This window comes from Trachurus trachurus (assembly GCF_905171665.1).
Source record: "Trachurus trachurus genome assembly, chromosome: 24".
Lineage (NCBI taxonomy): Eukaryota > Metazoa > Chordata > Actinopteri > Carangiformes > Carangidae > Trachurus > Trachurus trachurus.
The window spans coordinates 1,943,084-1,962,478 of record NC_139910.1 but is presented as its reverse complement, the minus strand read 5'-3'; the positions used below and the strand labels follow the sequence as shown (position 1 = coordinate 1,962,478).

Sequence of the window (19,395 nt, the reverse complement as noted above, 5' to 3'; positions counted from 1 at the left end):
ATTTATTTGGTAGCTACATCGGTCACTACTTGCATTTATTTGGTAGCTACATCGGTCACTACTTCTTTTATTTGGTAGCTACACTGGTCGCTCTGGGCCGGTGTCGTAACGGCCATCCATGACCACAATGCATGACCATCGGATGTTCACGTGGTGAATTGTGGGATAGATTCAGTCACTATATAGTGAACATTAATAATCACTAAACATTCAGACACCACTACAACATGGCGCGGTCACTATATACTGAGTAGGGGGGGATTAGGACACAGCCAAGGGGAGAGGAGAGAAGGAGAAGAACAGAGAATCTCCAGTCACCGTTTGGATTCTCCTGCTTGTAGAAAGTCTTCAGCATCTCCACGGCTTCCTCTGCTCTGTGACCTGAGACACACTGGAAACACAACAACACAGTCACCAGCAGGACCACACACACACACAACAACACAACCACACACACGACCACACAACCAGTGTTGTTTTCGTTAACGATGACGAAATTATTTCGTTGACGCCCCTTTTTTTCATGACGATAACGAGACGGTGAGGAGATAAACGTGGCTCTCTGATGACGAAAACATGACGAGACGTGTGTGAGTTTTCGTTGACGAGACAAGAACGGATGTAAACTGTGATCGCCTCTAAATGTCATATTATGGATTGTCATCATTACTCTAGGCTTCACACGATTTAGCAACATCAAAAATAGAACAACGCTGCTGAGACGAGAAGATACATGGACGTATTTTAAATATAATCCAGCAGAAAAAAAACTGAATGCACTAACGTACTGTTACCACTTTATCTGTGTGGAGGCTAATGCATAATCCTTAGACCATGAAGTATTCGCCATTGGGTGGAAACATTATGTGTAAAACCATTCCTTTATTGAATTAATTTGTTAAAAGACCTTTTTTTTTTTTTAACTAAACCTGACTAAAACCTTTTTGAGTTTTCGCCGAGCGGAAATAATGAAAGTCATAGCAAACAAACACTGCATATCTCCAAAATCAGGCAGGTTTCCAGGATGCCAAGTAGCCTACTCATTGTAATGTAACAATTGCCGATGAGAACCGGTGTCAAAAAGGGAAAAAGGAGGAAAAAAAAACAATCGATCACGGACTTTCATGATCGATTACCATGGCAACGAACGAAGCTTCGAAGCTTTGAATTTTTTGGGTCAGCCCTAGAAATGTAGCCTCGTAAACCAGCCTCTCGCGGAAATGCATTTAATTTCATTTCTCAGAGAGTCTGGCCTCATCCCCCCTGCAAGCGTTTGGGGTGGGCGGGAGCTGGGCGAGTAGTAGCAAAGACGGTTTAATATCTTCGGTAGTAGCGTTGACAGACAACCCCATCCAGCCAATCAGCAAGTTGGTGTAGTGACGGGGCTTTGCACCAGTCAGTCCCTGATTGGCCAACGTGCTGTGTCAATCACAGCGGCGACGCTGATTGGCCTGGACCTTCTGAGGGTTTCAGTCCAAACGCTTAGAATGGGGATGAGGCCAGACTCTCCCTCGGAATGAAATGAAATGCACTTCCGCGAGAGGCTGGTTTACGAGGCTACTAGAAATGACTAAAATTGACTAAATCTAATAAGTATTTTAGTCAAAAAGACTAAGACTAAAGGCCTTTTGCACACTGAGTCCGTTTTTTTCGTCCGAAATTGCTGCACGTCAAAAAATAAATTCGACCTCATGTTGTGTCGATCATGTTTACACACCGAGTCCCAAACTTTCGTCCGTCATTAAAGTTTTCGGAACAGGTTCGATTTAATGCATTTTTCGCATCCGTGAAAAGTCTTTTGACCAATCACATCAGAGTTTCGAGGCTGGATCACCGCTGTGTGTGTGTGTGTGCGCCAGCCGCTGTTCAGGATCATAGAAACTGGTCGTCTTCTGTTTAATGTGTGAGCTAATAATCAACATCTATCAAACTGGACCTCTGACATCCTATAATAAACAGTTCAAGTGATGATGATAGTTCCGATGCTCATTAAGCAGCAGATCCTCTACTGGCTCCTCTCAGGATGGACACAATATTTTAATGTTTCTCTTTCATTTCTCTACAAGTGAGAGAACCACAAAGAGCATCACTGCGTGACAATTTTGTCTCCCTCTCCGAAGTTTGGAACACAAAATAAAAACGCATGCGAATAAAACGCAACGGACTCGGTGTGCAAGGAGCCTGCGCGTTACGTTTTTTGTCGGATGACGGATACGAAAAACGTGTGCGAAAAAAACGGACTCAGTGTGCAAAGACCTTTAATCTAAAATGCGTGCCAAAAACAACACTGCACACAACTACACACACAACCACACAACAACACAGACACACACACAGACACACACCTTGAACGTGGTCCCAGTCTGAGGTAGATCTGCAGAGGAAACGTCCAGAACCGAACCGCAGCCTCCGAACCGCTCGTTGCTGCAGCCGTACACGACCACTGGGATGTCTGACGGTCAGTGAAGGAAGCACGGTCGCACACACAGACACACACACACACACACACACACACACGGTGACAGGATACTGAGGAGGCGTAGCGCGGCTGCACACATGATGCACGGCTCCACGGTGACGTACAGCGCCGTCCGCTGGCACACGCTCCTCGCATCCCGGTTGCCACAGCGACACCAGTCCAGCAGCTGGTCCAGAGCGACCATCTCGGCGTGACGCGTCGCCTGCAACACACACACACACACACACACACAGACAGACACACACAAAAATAAAACACATTCATTCGATTTGATTTCCTTCTTTCCATAATCCTTTTTCCCTTCCCTTCCTTCCTTCCTTCCTTCCCTTCGTCCTTACCTCTTCTTCCTTCCTCTTTTGATCCTCCATCTTTCTTTCTTTCTTTCTTTCTTTCTTTCTTTCTTTCTTTCCTTCCTTCCCTTTTCCCTTCCTTCTTTCCCTTCTTCCTTCCTTGAACAAATCTGTTCCCTCCCTCCATCTTTCCCTTCCCTCTTTCCACAAACCTTTCCCCTCCCTTCCTTCTTTCTTTTTTTTCCTTCCTTGAATGAATCTGTTCCCTCCCTCCCTCTATCTTTCTTTCCTTCCCTTTTCCCTTCCTTCTTTCCACAATCCTTTTTCCCTCCCTTCCTTCCCTCCTTCTTTCCACAATCCTTTTTCCCTCCCTTCCTTCCTTCCTTCCCTTCGTCCTTACTTCTTCCTTCCTTTTTGACCTAGTTTGTTCCCTCTCTCCTTCTTTCCTTCCCTTTTCCCTTCCTTCTTTCCCCTCTTCCTTCCTTGAACAAATCTGTTCCCTCCCTCCATCTTTCCCTTCCCTCTTGCCACAAACCATTCCCCCTCCCTTCCTTCCTTCCTTCTTTCTTTCTTCCTTTTTTTTCCTTCCTTGAATGAATCTGTTCCCTCCCTCCCTCCCTCCCTCCATCTTTCTTTCCTTCCCTTTTCACTTCCTTCTTCCCACAACCCTTTTTCCCTCCCTCCCTTCCTTCTTTCCCTTCGTCCTTACTTCTTCCTTCCTTTTTGACCCAATTGACCCAATCTGTTCCCTCTCTCCTTCTTTCCTTCGTTTTTCCCTTCCTTCTCTCCTCCCATTGTTCCCTTTGTCCTTCCTTCCTTCCTTTATTCTTTCCCTTTGTCCTTCCGTCCTTCCTTCCTTCCCTTCGTCCTTCTTCCTTCCTTTATTCTTTCCCTTTGTCCTTCCGTCCTTCCTTCCTTCCCTTCGTCCTTCTTCCTTCCTTTATTCTTTCCCTTTGTCCTTCCATCCTTCCTTCCTTTCTTCCTTGACCCAGGAGGACAACAGGAGGGTTAATTAAACAACTGGTTTCTGAGCCGTGAGAACAATCAGGAAACAACTTGACATTTATTTTGAAAAGAGCAGAAACAGGAAGTTCTTTTATTTTCCTACGTTCTTGGTCTCGTTGACTTCGTTCCGTCCTCGTCCCACCACCGCGTCGTCGTGGACCATCAGACATCCGACGGGAACCTCTCCGTTCTGCAGAGCATCTCTGGCCTTAAAGGGACAGTTCAACATTTAGTCAGATCCTCCTCTCACCATAACTCATCAAATACACAATCCAACAACTCCAAAACGCTCTGGTGGACAAGTTGTGACCTGCACATTCACCACACTATGAGATAATCATGTAACATTATGTAACATTATGACTAGGACTGTCACGATTACTTGTTTTCACAATTAATTGCGGTATTAAACGTCACAATTATTTAATCGTAAAGGTGTAAACACACACGGAATGAAAGTGTAACAACATGGTCCTATATTAATAGCTACTTAAAATATTTTGGGTAGGCTATATAATTAACAATGTAATTATATTTTGACTATATTTGATTTTATACATTTATAGTGCTGTGAAATTAATTAATTAATTAATGTGTAATAATCGTGATAACCGTAATACCGTGATTATTTCTCCGACAATAATCGCACCAAGAAAAATCTTTAATCATGACATCCCTAATTACGACACGTGAAGCAAATACTCTGAACTACTTTCTCTTCTGAAATCTCTCCCCCCCAGCATCCGTGTCTGGAATGTAGTTCCGGCTGCAGCTCACGTCTCTGCCCCGCCGATCTCAAAACAACATGCACCAGTAATTAAAGCTATCAGTAAGTGATCCAGTGGTTTTGTCTAACTTCCTGTCAGCAGATGGAGTTAGCAGTCCCCGCCCTCGTCCCTTCGTCGCCACATTCACGCGCATCCCTTGGCTGCACACACAGAGAGGACTGCCCCTTTATGCCGTTCTCTCTCCTCATTGGATAAAGGTTGTAGGATACAAGGAAAGTTTTCTCCTGGGCTCAGAGCAGAGCAGAGTGACTGACAGACCCGTGTTTCAGACCAAACACTCTATAGAAGTGATTGCTGTCGGAAGATATAACTATTTAAGACTTATATTAAAGCAGAAGTAAGTGGTCCGGTCGTTTTCACTAATGCTGCGTTCCAGGCAGGCTTTTGAAATCGTAAATTACAGCTTCAAGTCACAACTTACGACTTTGTAGCGTTCCAGGCAACCCACTCGTGTTTTTCCGACCTGTTTTACCGGTGAAAGTCACTATAACGGCCACTCGTAACTTCTGACCGGTGAACTCGTACCAGATTGAACTGGTACCACTTCACGGTCGGAAAAATACGAGTTTCCTTGAACGCACCATAACAGTCCTCGTCCCTACGTCGCCACATTCACGGCGTCCCTTGGCTGCACACACAGCCCTGCATGCCGTTCTCTCTCCTCATTGGATAAAAACTGTAGGATACGATAAATGTTTTCTCCTCGGCTCAGAGCAGAGCAGAGTGACTGACAGACCCGTGTTTCAGACCAAACACTCTATGTAAGTGATTGCTGTCAGAAGATATAACTATTTAAGACTTATATTAACACAAATATATCACTTACTTCTGCTTTAACACAAACATTCACCTTACTTCTGCTTTAAAGGTGATGATGAACCTACTGCTATGACTATAGAGGTTATGGTGAGAGGAGGATCTGACTAAATATTGAACTATCCCTTTAAATTCATTGTACGCTACAGTATTGACTTTATTTATTTATTATTTTTCACTCATTCATGATTAAAACACTAGTAACACACATCCAGTCACTTCCGGTCGGACTCACCATGTCAAACGCTCGGTCCATCCACTTCTCCACGTCCTCGTCTCGCGGATGAAACATCTCTGACGCTGCTGACGTAGTAGTTTCACCGTCTCCCTGCGTTCCCATGGCAACTACAGCTACAGCTACCGCTCCACTCACATCCATCCCATCTTTAATGTTTATTTTTTACTAAACATCGACTGTTGTTGAGTCTCTACTCGTTGCTGCGCATCACGCAGCCACACACCGGAGGGGGAAGATAATATTGGACGGACCACTTCCGCTCTGTGAGGCAGCGTGCCGGAACTGTTGTTTGATCCGTCAAGTTGGTTACAGTTAAATACACGAACACCGGATATGGAGGAACTCAATCACCAAAATAAAAGCATAACTTATGACGATTTTTATTGATCAGAGTTAGATTTTGTTTGTTTAGCACATTAAAAAGTAGGGGGAAAAGTAGATTAGATTAGATTGCCTTTATTGTCATTGAAAAAAAGAATTTCAACGAAATTCACGTTGCTTCCCCGCTGTGATACCACACAACACACACAAGACAGAATAAATACAAAACATAAAACCTATAAAAACATCATGAAATATTAATATAAAAGCATATGGGAACATTAGTCCACACAAAAAAAAAAGAGATATTGCATATTGCCCACTGGGGATTGCACAACCCATTGTTGCCTATCTGTTCTTTAGGCTGCTATTTAGTTCTTTAATGGCACAAGAATATATATATCTATATAATAGATATATATATTAGACAAAGCAGATAAAAGGACTTCCCTAATGCATAAAAATGGACATTGACATTACACAATTGATATGGAAACAGTAGATTTTATAAGTAGTAGGCAATGTAATCATGTAATAAACGCCAATGGTTATTAAGAGAACAATATAGTAGTGGATGTGAACAGATAGTGTTTAGGTATGTAAATATATAACTAATGTATAGTTAAATATTTACATACTATCTGTTGGGTGTGTTATGGCCTGTTATTATCAACAATGTGAGTATTCATTAACAACCAGTAACTCATCATGTGACTATAAAAACAGATACTGTAAAAAAAAAAAAAAAGTTTTTATTGGTGAAATTGTAACTGTTAACTAATGAATAGTGATAATTATTTCACTGTGTATAGATATAATGCAGCGATGTAGTCTAATTTGTTGTAGTGGGTACACTGTTCTACCTGTAACCACATAGACTAGGGATGTCAAAGTCATTTTAGTAGTAGGGTTACACATACAGCATAACATATAGGTTAAATAATGAGAACTATAGACTTTCCCTTTGTTTTAGTGCAATGTAATACATTATTAAGATGTTTTACATTAAATCAACTATCCTTTTACAAAACATATTATGAACAACTTTGAATTTCTTGAGAAAAATATGTGCAATTTCAACAACATTATGCTTCTCCTGTCTTCTATGTAACTTTGACATAGACTATAGTTAGATAGTTTTGTTATTGTGGCTATACTGACATATTAATGCATTTTAAGTGTGTATATTGCGTATCACATAGACTACACACCACTGATATAATGTGTTTTTACCAGGGCCGTTGCTAGGAATTCTGGGCCCCCTTAAAGAATACTAAAGTGGCCCCCTCCCCCTAACTTTTCCAGTTTTTTTTTTCTTAGACTACGTATGTATTATCATTTATTATGTAGCCTACTTTGTTTTGATGCTAACGCAGCATTACACTGCAAAAACACAAGTATCTTACCAAGAATATTTGTCTTATTTCTAGTCAAAATGTAATTTCTAGTCAAAACAAATCTAATTATACTTAAAATAAGACTCATCATATTAAAAAATAGCTTGTTTTTAGACACCTTTAAAGCAGATTTTCACTTGGAATAAGTAGAAAAAATCTGATAGTGGAGCAAGTTTTTCTTCCCTATTACAAGCACAAAAACATGCTTTCACTGGCAGATTTTTCTACTTATTTCAAGTGAAAATTAGTTTGAAACAAGTGAAAATGATCAAAAAACAAGTTCATTTTTAGGTGATCAGTCTTATTTTAAGTGGAAAGAGATTAGTTTTGACTAGAAATGAGACATTTGGACAAGAAATAAGACAAATATTCTTGGAAAGATGCTACTATGAGTATTAGTCAGGGTCTTATGCAGAATAATTCAGTCATAGAAAGATTAGACTACTGGGGTTTTTTATGGGCCCCACTGGGCGCTGGGCCCCTAGAGTTATCATCACCTTTCTCCCCTATACAACGGCCCTGGTTTTTACTCTCAGAATGGACAAAGTTAGGACAATCTCTGCTAAAACACGTTTTATTTTGAAACTCCAAACCGGAAGTTGTACCAGTTCACTGCCGCAGACTTTGACCGGGCCACTTTTTTTTGACAGCTAGCATGTTAGCATGGGGGGAAACAACATGTCGGTGAAATAATAAGAAACTAAACGTGACAGGGGGTTTGTGTTTGTGTAGAGTGTGAGTCTGTGAACTCTGTGTCCGTGTCTCAACATGTTTTCATCCGCCTGGAACTTTATTAAACGCCACAGGAGGAAGTTTATCTTCGCCGGAGCTGTAGTTGGAGGTAACTACTGTTCCTGTTAGCCGCCGTGCTAACATGCTAACATGCTAACACTCTGAGCTAAACCAGCCTGTAACAGCGACTTAACAACCTGTTTCTCTGCTTTAAACTCACTGTTTATGTCAGTTTAAACACTTTTTAATCATGTTTAAGAATCAACAGAGTGACTGTGACCGATTTACTGCAGAATAACTAAGTTAACACAGTTAGACTGGAGCTAAATCAGTTTGTATTAAAATAGTTTGTTGTAAAACTGCTCATTAAAGGTTGAATATGTAGAATATTTATTAAAAGCTATATTTTTTCAAAAATAATACATCCATGGGGCCTTTAGAGGGGTACAGAATGAAAGTATTGCTTTTCCACAAAAAAATTTTTTTTAGTCTGAATTATTATTTTTAATTTTTTTGACGGGCTCGACAACTGACTTTCTGTCAACGTTCTGTTTACATTCGTACCTGCCTGTAGCCGACATGTGGCTCAGTTCTCAGCTGTTTTCCTGCCTCCTCCCGGTCCTATGCGTTTGTTTCCAACCAAGCCTTTTTAATAATCAATCGGTGGATCAATGGATTATCATATACTTGTTAGGATGGGTGTATTTGTGTAGTCTTATCTGTCATAAACACGTTTATCGTCGCGGACTTTCGGTGCCACGGAGCTCCTTTTTTTTTTTTTTTTTTCCAACTTGAGGAGAGCAGTGACAGCGGAGGCTCTGAGCAGCAGCGGTGTGGAAGGCAGAGAGCCTCCACTGTCCCTGTAACAAGCTACAAGTCATTTATTATGCTGTTAATGACGGTAAAAATGAAACATAAGGTAAATATCCTGCTTAGTTCTCCTCCTCTGCTGTCCTCTGTTCAGAGCGGAGTCCCTAGCAACGGCCCGTTTTACCTAGCAACGGTCTGGCAATCGACTGCTGGAATTCTTTTTCTGTTGTTGTTCTTGTATTTCTACATAGTCAACCTTTAACATTTAATAAACGTGTTAGTTGGAGGTTTCTTCTCACTAACCAGAGAGATGTCTGTTCATTTATGGAGTCTAGGTCTGTAGCTCCCGGCTAAGATATCACTAAGCTGCTTTAAAGCTGCAGCATTACACACACAGACACACACAGACACACAACGGGTTTATCTGAGCTGACATTTGTCTCGACATGCTTCATACAAACTGTCTCTTTTGTGTCTTTTTATTTACTAATGAGTTACAATCAGACTCTTACTGTAATAACCATGTGTCTTGATATTTACATTATTCCTCCTCAGCTAAAAAAGAAAAGATGATTTGATGTAAAATCTAAACCATATTTAATGTGAACAAAGTTTGCATTGAACAGAAGAACACAGCACAGAACCTGCTGAAGTCTCCTCCCACTGTGACACTGGTGACACCAAGTTGTTCAGATGGTTTAACACAAGCAGATACTTTAGTACAACTATTTGAACTAGAAAAAGATAGCATTTCCTGCAGAAAATGCGTGTGAATGCTGAAAGCAGCTGAACGCTGTTGCTGAAGCAATGCTGAATGAGCTGAAGAAATTGTTGAATCAATGCTAAATTAGCTAAAGAAACTGCTAAAGCAATGTTGAAAAAGGCTAATGCTACAGCTCATATATGTCTTTTAAAGGTAAAAAGCAGTAGAAATGCTAAAGGGAGAATAAAACATTTAAATCCTGCATGTTTAAGTGTAACGGTTGAATAGTTGAAATCTGCAGCTAACCTGACAGGAAGGAAAACTGATAAACCAGCACTAACATAGCTGAAGCAATGGCTGAGAATAGATTTAAAAGTAGAAGATGTAAGATTTTGTATGAAATGGCTGGAAATTACTTGAATTGTCGAAGATGACGATGAAGACACGAAAAGTTTGAAAAATTCCTGAATTAAAAAAAGTTAATGCCTACTGAAATACATTGTAAACTGAATGCTTTAACTGCTTTGGATGCTTGGATTTATTATATTAATCAGATGTTTGAAGTGTGGAGGTTTTGTCTTTCAGAGAGGTTTTGTATGAAACTAGTCAAATCTGAATGCGTTTCTCAGATGTTTTGTTGGGGTTTGAATATTGATATTCACTGCTACTGTCTCCTCTGTGTGTGTGTGTGTGTGTGTGTGTGTGTAGGTGTGTACTTCCTGGGTAAATATGCCCAGAAGAAGCTGAGGGATCTGCAGGAGAAGGAGGCGACCGAGTACATCGCTCAGGCCAGAAGACAGTTCCACTTTGAGAGCAACCAGAGGACCTGCAACATGACGGGTAATACACACACACACACACACACACACACACACACACACACACACACACACACACACACACACACACACACACAGACACACACACACACAGCTGCACAGGTCGCCACCGCCGCTGATACAAGCACAAATTGTCCCATTGCCATAATAATCCCTATAGTCATAGCAGTAGGTTCGTTACCTTTAATTGTCGGTGCAAGCTGTTTTTAGAACGGCGGAGCAGAGCCGTGAGCTGCTCAGAGCTACACTACGGAGGCTCATTATGGGATTTCTTGGTTTCCCTCATCAAACTCATCAAATACACAATCCAACAACTCCACAACGCTCTGGTGGACAAGTTGTGAGCTGCACATTCACCACACTATGAGATAATAACACAACGTTACCACACAGAGTTGTTTTAGAGGGAAATTCATGCAAAACCACTGATGCACGTTGCCTTCAGGGACAGTTTTTCACCAAACAGTCTCTGTATTTCCCTCTAAAACAACTCTGTGTGGTAACGTTGTGTTATTATCTCATAGCGTGGTGAATGTGCAGGTCACAACTTGTCCACCAGAGCGTTTTTGGTCAATTTGACAAAATGTTGAACTATCCCTTTAACATGTGTATGTATGCGTGTGTGTGTGTGTTACAGTGCTGTCCATGCTGCCTCCACTGAGAGAAGCCATCGTCACTCAGCTCAACTCAGAGAGTCTCACTGCTCTGCTGAAGACCAAGTGAGTCGGATTCAGGTTGAAATCACTGCAGGAAGCCGCCATGTTGAATGTTACAGTCTTTATATCCTCTTCCTTATCTTCTTCTTCCTCCTCAGACCGGCCAATAAACTGGAGATCTGGGAGGACCTGAAGATCATCAGTAAGTTCCACCTCTTATAGAACCAATCACCTTGTTGTTTACAACTACTTCCGGGTAGAAAACCAGCATGAGAACAATAGTGACGGACGAGAGTTTCGCTATATATATCAAATTTTTCATGTCACTATATCACCGTTTAGACTAATCTGATGTTTGTAAAGTTTATAAAACCAATGATTGGACAAACATTACTATTAACCTGTGCACATTTTTGTAATTAGTCATGGTTATCATAGATTAGCCGGGCTAACGGTTAGCTACCTGTTTAACTTTAATAACTCAGTGACTCAATAAACGCTCCATGAAAAAATATTTTCTCCAGCGGATATCTGAGTTCCAACATGACTGAGCTAACTGGAGTAGTTTCATGTCGTGTCCCACAACGGGAGGGTTTTAACAGCTGACGTCCTGGTGTTAGCTTAGCTACCGCTGTTAGCTTAGCTACCGTTAGCTTAGCTACCGTTAGCTGTCCCTGTCAGCTGAGCCACTGATGCTTTCTAGACACCGTGATTCCCCCAAACTGAATAAATACAACACATAGCAACACAAAACACACACACAGAAATAATAATGTTTCTTCAATCATTTCAGATTTGTCTAAACGGTGATAGGGCGTGAAAAATATGATATATAGCTAAACTCTCGTTCCTTACTATTGATCTCATTCAAATTACAGCTGGTTTTCTACCCGGAAGTAGAATGTAAACAACAAGGAGATTCGGTCTATAGACTCTAATAACCATCATCATCATCATAGCTATTATGTTTCAGCGTGTAAAGCTCTGTCGTGTGTGTGTGTGTGTCTCTCTGTGTGTGTGTGTGTGTGTGTGTGTGTGTCTCTGTGTGTGTGTGCAGGCTTCACCCGTACCGTGGTGGCCGTCTACAGCACCTGTATGTTGGTGGTGTTGCTGCGTGTGCAGCTCAACATCATCGGAGGATACCTGTACCTGGACAACTCAGCGGGGAAGAACGGCATCGTGAGTTCTCACTAACATCCACTACAGCTGTTGCTCTGTTTAATGCTTTGATTTACATATTTATATTAATATATTTCTATATTTCCACTTCTCTCCCTCCAGACGGCCCTGGCTCCTCCAGACGTGCAGCAGCAGTACCTGTCCAGCATCCAGCATCTCCTAGGAGACGGTACGATGCTCTATGGACACTCTGTCTGTCTTTGTTCAACCTGCTCGTCCCCAATAGGAGCGTTTCCACTGCAGGAACTTCGGGGTAATTTTACGGGGCCGGCCCCGTTGGTGCGTGTTTCCACTGCAGGAACCTCCCCCACAGGGCCATTTACAGGAACTTTTACGGGGGCCAACGGAGTACCTACTCCAGGGTAGGTACTCCGTTCGGCCCTGAAAAGCTCCTGGGTGGGGCTCGAGGTTACCCCGGCGCTGATTGGTTAAAGCTAGAGCAGCTCTGACGCCACCAGAAAGCACCAAAACAACCGGCATTTTTAAAAGGGGGAGCAGAAGGAGCATTAGCCTAGCAGACACCGCTGTAAACAACAAGAAAACAGCAGGAAGATGTACGACAAATGGACCGACGATGAGGTGCAGACACTGATTGTAGTATACGGCACCGAGGAGATTCAGAGGGGGTTTGAGTCATCGCGGCGAAATGAAAATATCAGCGCACCTCGACACACTGGGGATCCATCACGCCGCAAAACAATGCCGTGAAAAGTTAAAAAAAAAAAAAAAAAAAACTCAAGCAGGATTACAATCAGCCGCCATGCGCACAAACACACAAACCAGAAACGCGCCTACCGCCTCAGCTCCTTCCATCCTTCTTCTCCGTTGTTGTTATGATTTTTGTTTGTGACCTGCCTGGGTGACGTCACGGTGGAAACTGTCGCACAGCGATTAAGCGGCGATCGAAACTCATGACATCGCCGCGGGGTCCGACTCTGCAGTGGAAACACGACCACTGAGAGGGCCGAGTGAGAGGACGGTTCCTGTAGAAGTTCCTACCCCCTCCCTTTACCAGGAACTCCTGCAGTGGAAACACGGCTATTATCCTCCGACCAATGATCTGTCTGTGTCCCTCAGGTCTGACAGAGCTGATGTCGGTGGTGAAGAGAGCGGTCCAGAACTCTCTGGGGGGGTGAGTGTCTCCACATCCTGAAGCATCAGGAAACATTTTAAACATTTTAAACATTTTAAATATCTGTCAGAAGTTTCAGACTCGACTTTGTTTCCTCTGTTGACGACGTCACGTCACACAGGACAGAGTTAGATTCATGACTACACTAATATTTGTTAGTTTACTTTAGGAGCACAATGAAAAATGTTTAAGTAACACGTTATTTAACCTTTAAATAATGTTGAGGGTCCAATATGACCCATTTTTACATTTTAGAACAGTAAAAACACCCTAAACATTTTCCTCTTACTTTAAGTTGACTTCTAATGTGGCCAAGCATGGAAATATTTCAACTTTTATTTTTTAAATCAACAAATGCAAGCAGTAACTTGTTCTCTATTTATTAACTAGGCAAGGCAAGGCAATTTTATAAGTATAGCCCGTTTTTACCACCAGTTTGTCTCAAAGGGCTTTACATGGCATCACAACAACATCCTCTGTCCTTTGACCCTCACATCCACTGAGAAAAACTCCAACTAGGCTACTTAATCACAGTAGCATAAACTGACTTATTGAACTCAGCCTGATGTAAACATTAAAGCAGATATCAGCTTCACGGCCGTTTCGGCTAATGCTGCGTTCAAGGCAGGCTTTTGAAACCGTAAGTTACAGCTTCAAGTCACAACTACGACTTGGTAGCGTTCCAGGTAACCCGTAGCTCGTGTTTTTACCATCCTGTTGTCTGTGAAAGTTCCCTATAACGGCCACTCGTAACTTCCGACCCGTGAACTCGTACCAGATCGAACTGGTATGACTTCACAGGAAGGAAAAACACAAAGTACGAGTTTCTTTGAACGCACCATGAGTTAGCAGCCCCCGCCCTTGTCAGGCATCAATTGGTCCTCGTGCTACGTCACCACATTCACGCGCATCCCTTGGCTGCACACACAGCCCTTCATGCCGTTCTCTCTCCTCATTGGATAACACTTGTATCCCACAAGGAAAATTTTCTCCTCGGGTTACAGCAGAGCAGAGTGACGGAGAGACTCGTGTTTAGGCTGAAATACTTCATGTAAGTGATTGCTGACGGAAAATAGGACTATTTAGGACTTATATTAACAAAAACATTCCACTGATATCTGCTTTAATAAAACTCAGTAACTAATCACACAGGCAGCTCCATGTTGTCCCTGTGTGATGTTCAGGGACAGGTCAGGACAGTCTGAAGACAGACAGCTCTGAGGTTGAAGTTTATAAAAATGAAATGCACCGTTACACTGTGACAGGTCTGTAACACACACACACACACACAGGTGCAGCTTACAGGTATCATAGTTTTCTTCCTTTTCCACCCTGCTGCCTCCACAGAGACCGGCCACTAGAGGGCAGTCACAGTCCACTGGAGTTCACAGGAGAGATCAGCAGACTGGCTGACTGTCATCTACACACTGATTGGTTGATTAATTGATTAATTGATTATTTGATTGATTGATTGATTGATTGGTTATGTGTGTGTATGTGTGTGTGTTTAGCGTGTCCCTGAAGCAGAGTGTGTCCCTGCTGGAGCTGGAGCAGCAGCTGAGTTGGATCAGAGCCGAGGTTGAGTCCAGCTCCTCCCGCTCTCTGTCCTGGTTCCTGCTGGCCGACGACCAGAACGCCCTCGCTGACCAGGTAGGGGTGTGTGTGTGTGTGTGTGTGAGACGGCAACATGACACACACACCTGCAGCTCAGTGTGTAACGTAGGGGTGGGAGAAAAAATCGATTCACATAAATATCGCAATATCTTTTTTGACGATTTTTGAATTTTCTTTTTTTTTTTTAATGTTTCTTTTTTTGTTGTTGAATTTTTTTAAATATTGTGCAATGTGCATTAGTTAGCCTTTTTTACATCCAGAGAGTCCAGGTTTTGAAAAGGGTTTAAGTTCACTTTATAATGGAGTATGTTCATTTATAGGCTCCTACAGTGTTTGTGTGCAGATAAATGTTAAAAATGCTAAAGACTAAAAATCAAGAGAATCAGCAATAGAGAGCCTAAGCGGAAGCAGGAAGTAACGGCGCCATGGGACCTCAACTCTGAAAAACTCGCCATTCAAATGAATGAGACTGAAAATTTTATTTCGTGATCCGATTGAATTGTGCCATGAGAAAAAAATATGTCCTCTACCTGTTTAAAACATCACGTTTCATGAAGAGAAATCAGCCGTTTATCGTAAAACGGCAACAGAAGAATGTATTTTGTGTAAAGACCGCTCTACGGACTACAGATCTGTGTCCCACAGAAAATACGTCACCAACTGACACGGGAAAGGGCGGCATTTGGTGTGTGACGTCACCTACGCGACTTGTAGTCTTTCTGGTTACAGATTCTTCTGAATTTTATTCTACAATAGTTTTACAACAAACTGCTGATTTCTCTGGATGAAACGTGATGTTTTAAACAGGTAGAGGACAGATTTTTTTCTCATGGCACAATTCAAACGGATCACGAAATAAAATTTTCAGTCCCGTTCATTTGAATGGCGAGTTTTTCAGAGTTGAGGTCCCATGGTGACCGTTACTTCCTGCTTCCGCTTAGGCTCTCTATATCGTAGAATCGCAATTTAAATCGAATCGCCATCCAAAAAATCCTAGAAGAATCGAATCGGGAGAAAAGCATATCGTCCCAGCCCTAGTGTAACCTGTGTGTGTGTGTGTGTGTGTGTGTGTGTGTGTGTGTGTGTGTGTGTGTGTGTGTGTGTGTGTGTGTGTGTGTGTGTAGGCGTGTGGGCTGACGGAGAAGGACCTGATGACCATCCGGCTGCTGAACGAGACCAGAGACATGTTGGACAGTCCCAACTTCACCACCGTCCTCAACACCTGTCTCAACCGCGGCTTCTCCCGTCTCCTTGACAACCTGGCCGAGTTCTTCCGCCCGCCGCCCGGTGACTCCGCCCCCAGCTGCTCACCTGACAGGTGAGATACACACACGCAGCCTGTGTGTTGATCTTAAAGGGATAGTTCAACATTTAGTCAAATTGGCCCATTGCCATAATCCCTATAGTCATAGCAGTAGGTTCGTTACCTTTAATTGTCGGTGCAAGCTGTTTTTAGAACGGCGGAGCAGAGCCGTGAGCTGCTCAGAGCTACGCTACGGAGGCTCATTATGGGATTTCTTGGTTTCCCTCATCAAACTCATCAAATACACAATCCAACAACTCCACAACGCTCTGGTGGACAAGTTGTGAGCTGCACATTCACCACGCTATGAGATAATAACACAACGTTACCACACAGAGTTGTTTTAGAGGGAAATACAGAGACTGTTGATGAAAAACTGTCCCTGAAGGCAACGTGCATCAGTGGTTTTGCATGAATTTACCTCTAAAACAACTCTGTGTGGTAACGTTGTGTTATTATCTCATATTGTGGTGAATGTGCAGCTCACAACTTGTATAGAATTCAGTTTTCTGATAAGATGCAAGCGCTGTATTGCCTTTTTAAAAATAAGTTACATACATACATGTTGTTGTTAGGTGACTAACTCTGTGTGTGTGTGTGTGTGTGTGTGCAGTCTGTCAGCAGTCAGTCTCCCTCTGGCTAAGATCGTCCCCATCGTCAACGGTCAGATCAACAGCATCTGTAGTGAAACTCCCAGTCACTTTGTCCAGGTGAGAGACGGGTCCACGCTGTGTCACGTAGCAGCCTGAAAGCCTGAACTATAGAGGGATTATCAGACGTTCTACTGCGCATGTCGCCTGCAGAAAGAGAGCAGCAAGAGCCGTGATCAGGTCTTTTTGTGTTGTTAGTTGCACTAATCGTTTTGATAAAAATAACAAAACGCGCAAATTTTACAGAATACGTCAACTCGCACCCCTTTCAAGGCAAACGAGAGAGAAAATAGTACATTGGCGATTAATTTCGAGCAATATAACGTGTCAGATACGTTGGTTTGAATGGTGATAAAGCTGTAGAACTGCAGCGAATGAGTTGTGAAATGTTTACTACGACAGTGACTGAAGACGAGGTTACATACTAATGGAAAGCAAACTGAGATTAATTAACGTTAAGCTATATTGTTTTAAATTACCGGTAACGTTAGATACTCGGCCATGCGGGTACAGTTCGGGTCAGGATGCAGTTGTTCCAGACTTTAGACATGTCCGTCCTCTTCCCTCGTCTCTGACCAGGCAGCAGCTCAGTCCTCACAGCCACAAAGTTTTGTAACCGTGAGTATTTTCCTGAACATAATGGTCTGTTAAAAAGCTGTAGGTAACGTTAGGGACGCACAGTGTTGTTTTTACCGATGACCGACGACTTGCTGGTAAACATATCCTAATCCCTCTATAGTTCAACAGTTAGTGTCTCAAATCTAATACTGTCGTTTTGCACTCAACAGAACTAAGTGTGTGTGTTTCTCTGTGTGTGTGTGTGTGTGTGTAGGACCTGCTGCTCAACGACCAGGTGAAGGAGTTTGCAGCCAACGTGTACGAGACGTTCAGCACGCCGCAGGAGCTGCAGAAGTGACCGACCAATCACAGGCAGGAGGAGGAGGAGGAAGAGGAGGAGGAGGAGCGGGGCAATAACGGACCTGATAAAAGCCCCCGGACCCCCCCTTTCTCCCCCTTTCTCCCCCCTCACGTCCAGGACAGAAACTCTGCCAGAGCCACAGACTCTGATGAAACGTTTTAACGAGACAGGACGACGGCGACGGAGCGACGACGTCATGAGTTTGATCATCAGAGGTTTTAGACGACGGCCATCTTTTCTATCAGACGCTGAGTGATGATGTCATCAGACGGGGACATGGGGAGGAGAGGAGGGGGGGTGTTGCAGAAGGTTCAACTGTCATATCTTTACTTTTCTTTACTTTGTCATGGTGTACACTGCAAAAACTCAACATCTTTCCAAGAATATTTGTCTTATTTCGTGTCAAAATGTCTCATTTCTAGTCAAAACTAAACTCTTTCCACTTAAAATAAGACTCATCACCTAAAAATTAACTTGTTTTTAGATCATTTTCACTTGTTTCAAACTAATTTTCACTTGAAATAAGTAGAAAAATCACAAAAAAGTTGTTTTTGTGCTTGTAATAAGAAAGAAAAACTTGCTCCAGTATCAGATTTTTGAGTGAAAATCAGCTTGAAAGAAGTAAAAAAGTGTCTAAAAAGTAGAATGAGATTAGTTTTGACTAGAAATAAGACAAATATTCTTGGTAATATTTTGAGTTTTTACAGTGTAAAAAACTAAAACAAACCCGGTGCAGCAGCAGGAACCTCTTCGTCACCATGGCAACCACACCAACAACAGGACGATGATGATGAGGCTGAAGCGTTGAGCTGCTGTTTGTCCACCAGGCGGCGCTGCTGCTGCTGCTGCTGCTGCTGCACCACATGATGAAGGAGAAGGAGAAGAAGGAGTTCACTACAAAGACTTTGTCCTGTTTTTAATTCTAATTCAACTAAATGAAATAAAAAGAAAAACAAACTACAACATTTATTCATTAATTTATTCTTTTCTTTTTCACAAGTGTCAGATTCTCCGACGACCTTGAACGCCTCGTCGTGTCGTGTCTCCTTCAGGCGCCGTCTGGACGAATGGGAATACACTTAGATTGTAACAAGATAATAGTTTTTAATTCACTAACTTCCTGATTGGTTGACTGATGATAATATTTTATTATTATTAATAGTGATACTATAAATTAATAAAAACAATGTTATTAGTGATATTAATAATCATAAATGTTTTTTATGAGTATTAATATGAACCGTGTAAATGTGATTTCACACACAGCAGGTGATGATGTCATCAGGGGGCGCGTCTGTGGTCAAACCTCTGATTGGCTGTTTGTTGGTCAGTGACGATGACATCATCATCAGGGTTGTAATTATGAAGTTTGATTTCCAGGATTTAACAGAATCAAACAGAAACCGTGTGTGTGTGTGTGTGTGTGTGTGTGTGTGTGTGTGTGTGAGTGAGGGGTTTTCCCTGTGGTTTGTGTTTCAGGTGTGTTTTATTTTTAGTTGTGTGAACATGAACAAACATGACATC

At 42.4% G+C, this 19,395-nt stretch overlaps 2 protein-coding genes across 2 annotated transcripts; one reads left to right on the top strand and one right to left on the bottom strand.

Annotated features, from left to right (window-relative positions):
- Window positions 1–220: 220 nt before the first annotated feature.
- adat2 (adenosine deaminase tRNA specific 2) lies at window positions 221–5,830 on the bottom strand (the record flags this gene model as incomplete). The annotated part of the gene is made up of 5 exons (XM_084000106.1): window positions 5,614–5,830; window positions 3,878–3,982; window positions 2,531–2,681; window positions 2,346–2,452; window positions 221–391 (listed from the first exon to the last, which is right to left on the bottom strand). Exons 1-5 carry the CDS (start codon window positions 5,755–5,757, stop codon window positions 221–223), a joined length of 678 nt encoding a protein of 225 aa, XP_083856232.1. The 5' UTR covers window positions 5,758–5,830.
- A 2,144-nt stretch (window positions 5,831–7,974) lies between these two features.
- Window positions 7,975–18,631, top strand: pex3 (peroxisomal biogenesis factor 3). Its single transcript, XM_084000969.1, has 11 exons — window positions 7,975–8,175; window positions 10,288–10,419; window positions 11,056–11,137; window positions 11,233–11,276; window positions 12,132–12,253; window positions 12,356–12,422; window positions 13,331–13,385; window positions 14,897–15,035; window positions 16,124–16,317; window positions 16,916–17,012; window positions 17,785–18,631. The coding sequence occupies exons 1-11, from the start codon at window positions 8,103–8,105 to the stop codon at window positions 17,866–17,868; spliced, it is 1,089 nt and encodes a 362-aa protein (XP_083857095.1). The 5' UTR covers window positions 7,975–8,102; the 3' UTR covers window positions 17,869–18,631.
- The last annotated feature ends 764 nt before the right edge of the window (window positions 18,632–19,395 follow it).

Excerpts from the sequence above, each read along its gene's own strand:
- pex3 (XM_084000969.1), top strand. The coding sequence starts at position 8,103 with ATGTTTTCATCCGCCTGGAACTTTATTAAACGCCACAGGAGGAAGTTT. Across the intron at positions 8,176-10,287 it reads CGCCGGAGCTGTAGTTGGAG|GTGTGTACTTCCTGGGTAAA; the intron begins GTAACTACTGTT and ends GTGTGTGTGTAG. Across the intron at positions 12,254-12,355 it reads CAGCGGGGAAGAACGGCATC|ACGGCCCTGGCTCCTCCAGA; the intron begins GTGAGTTCTCAC and ends CTCTCCCTCCAG.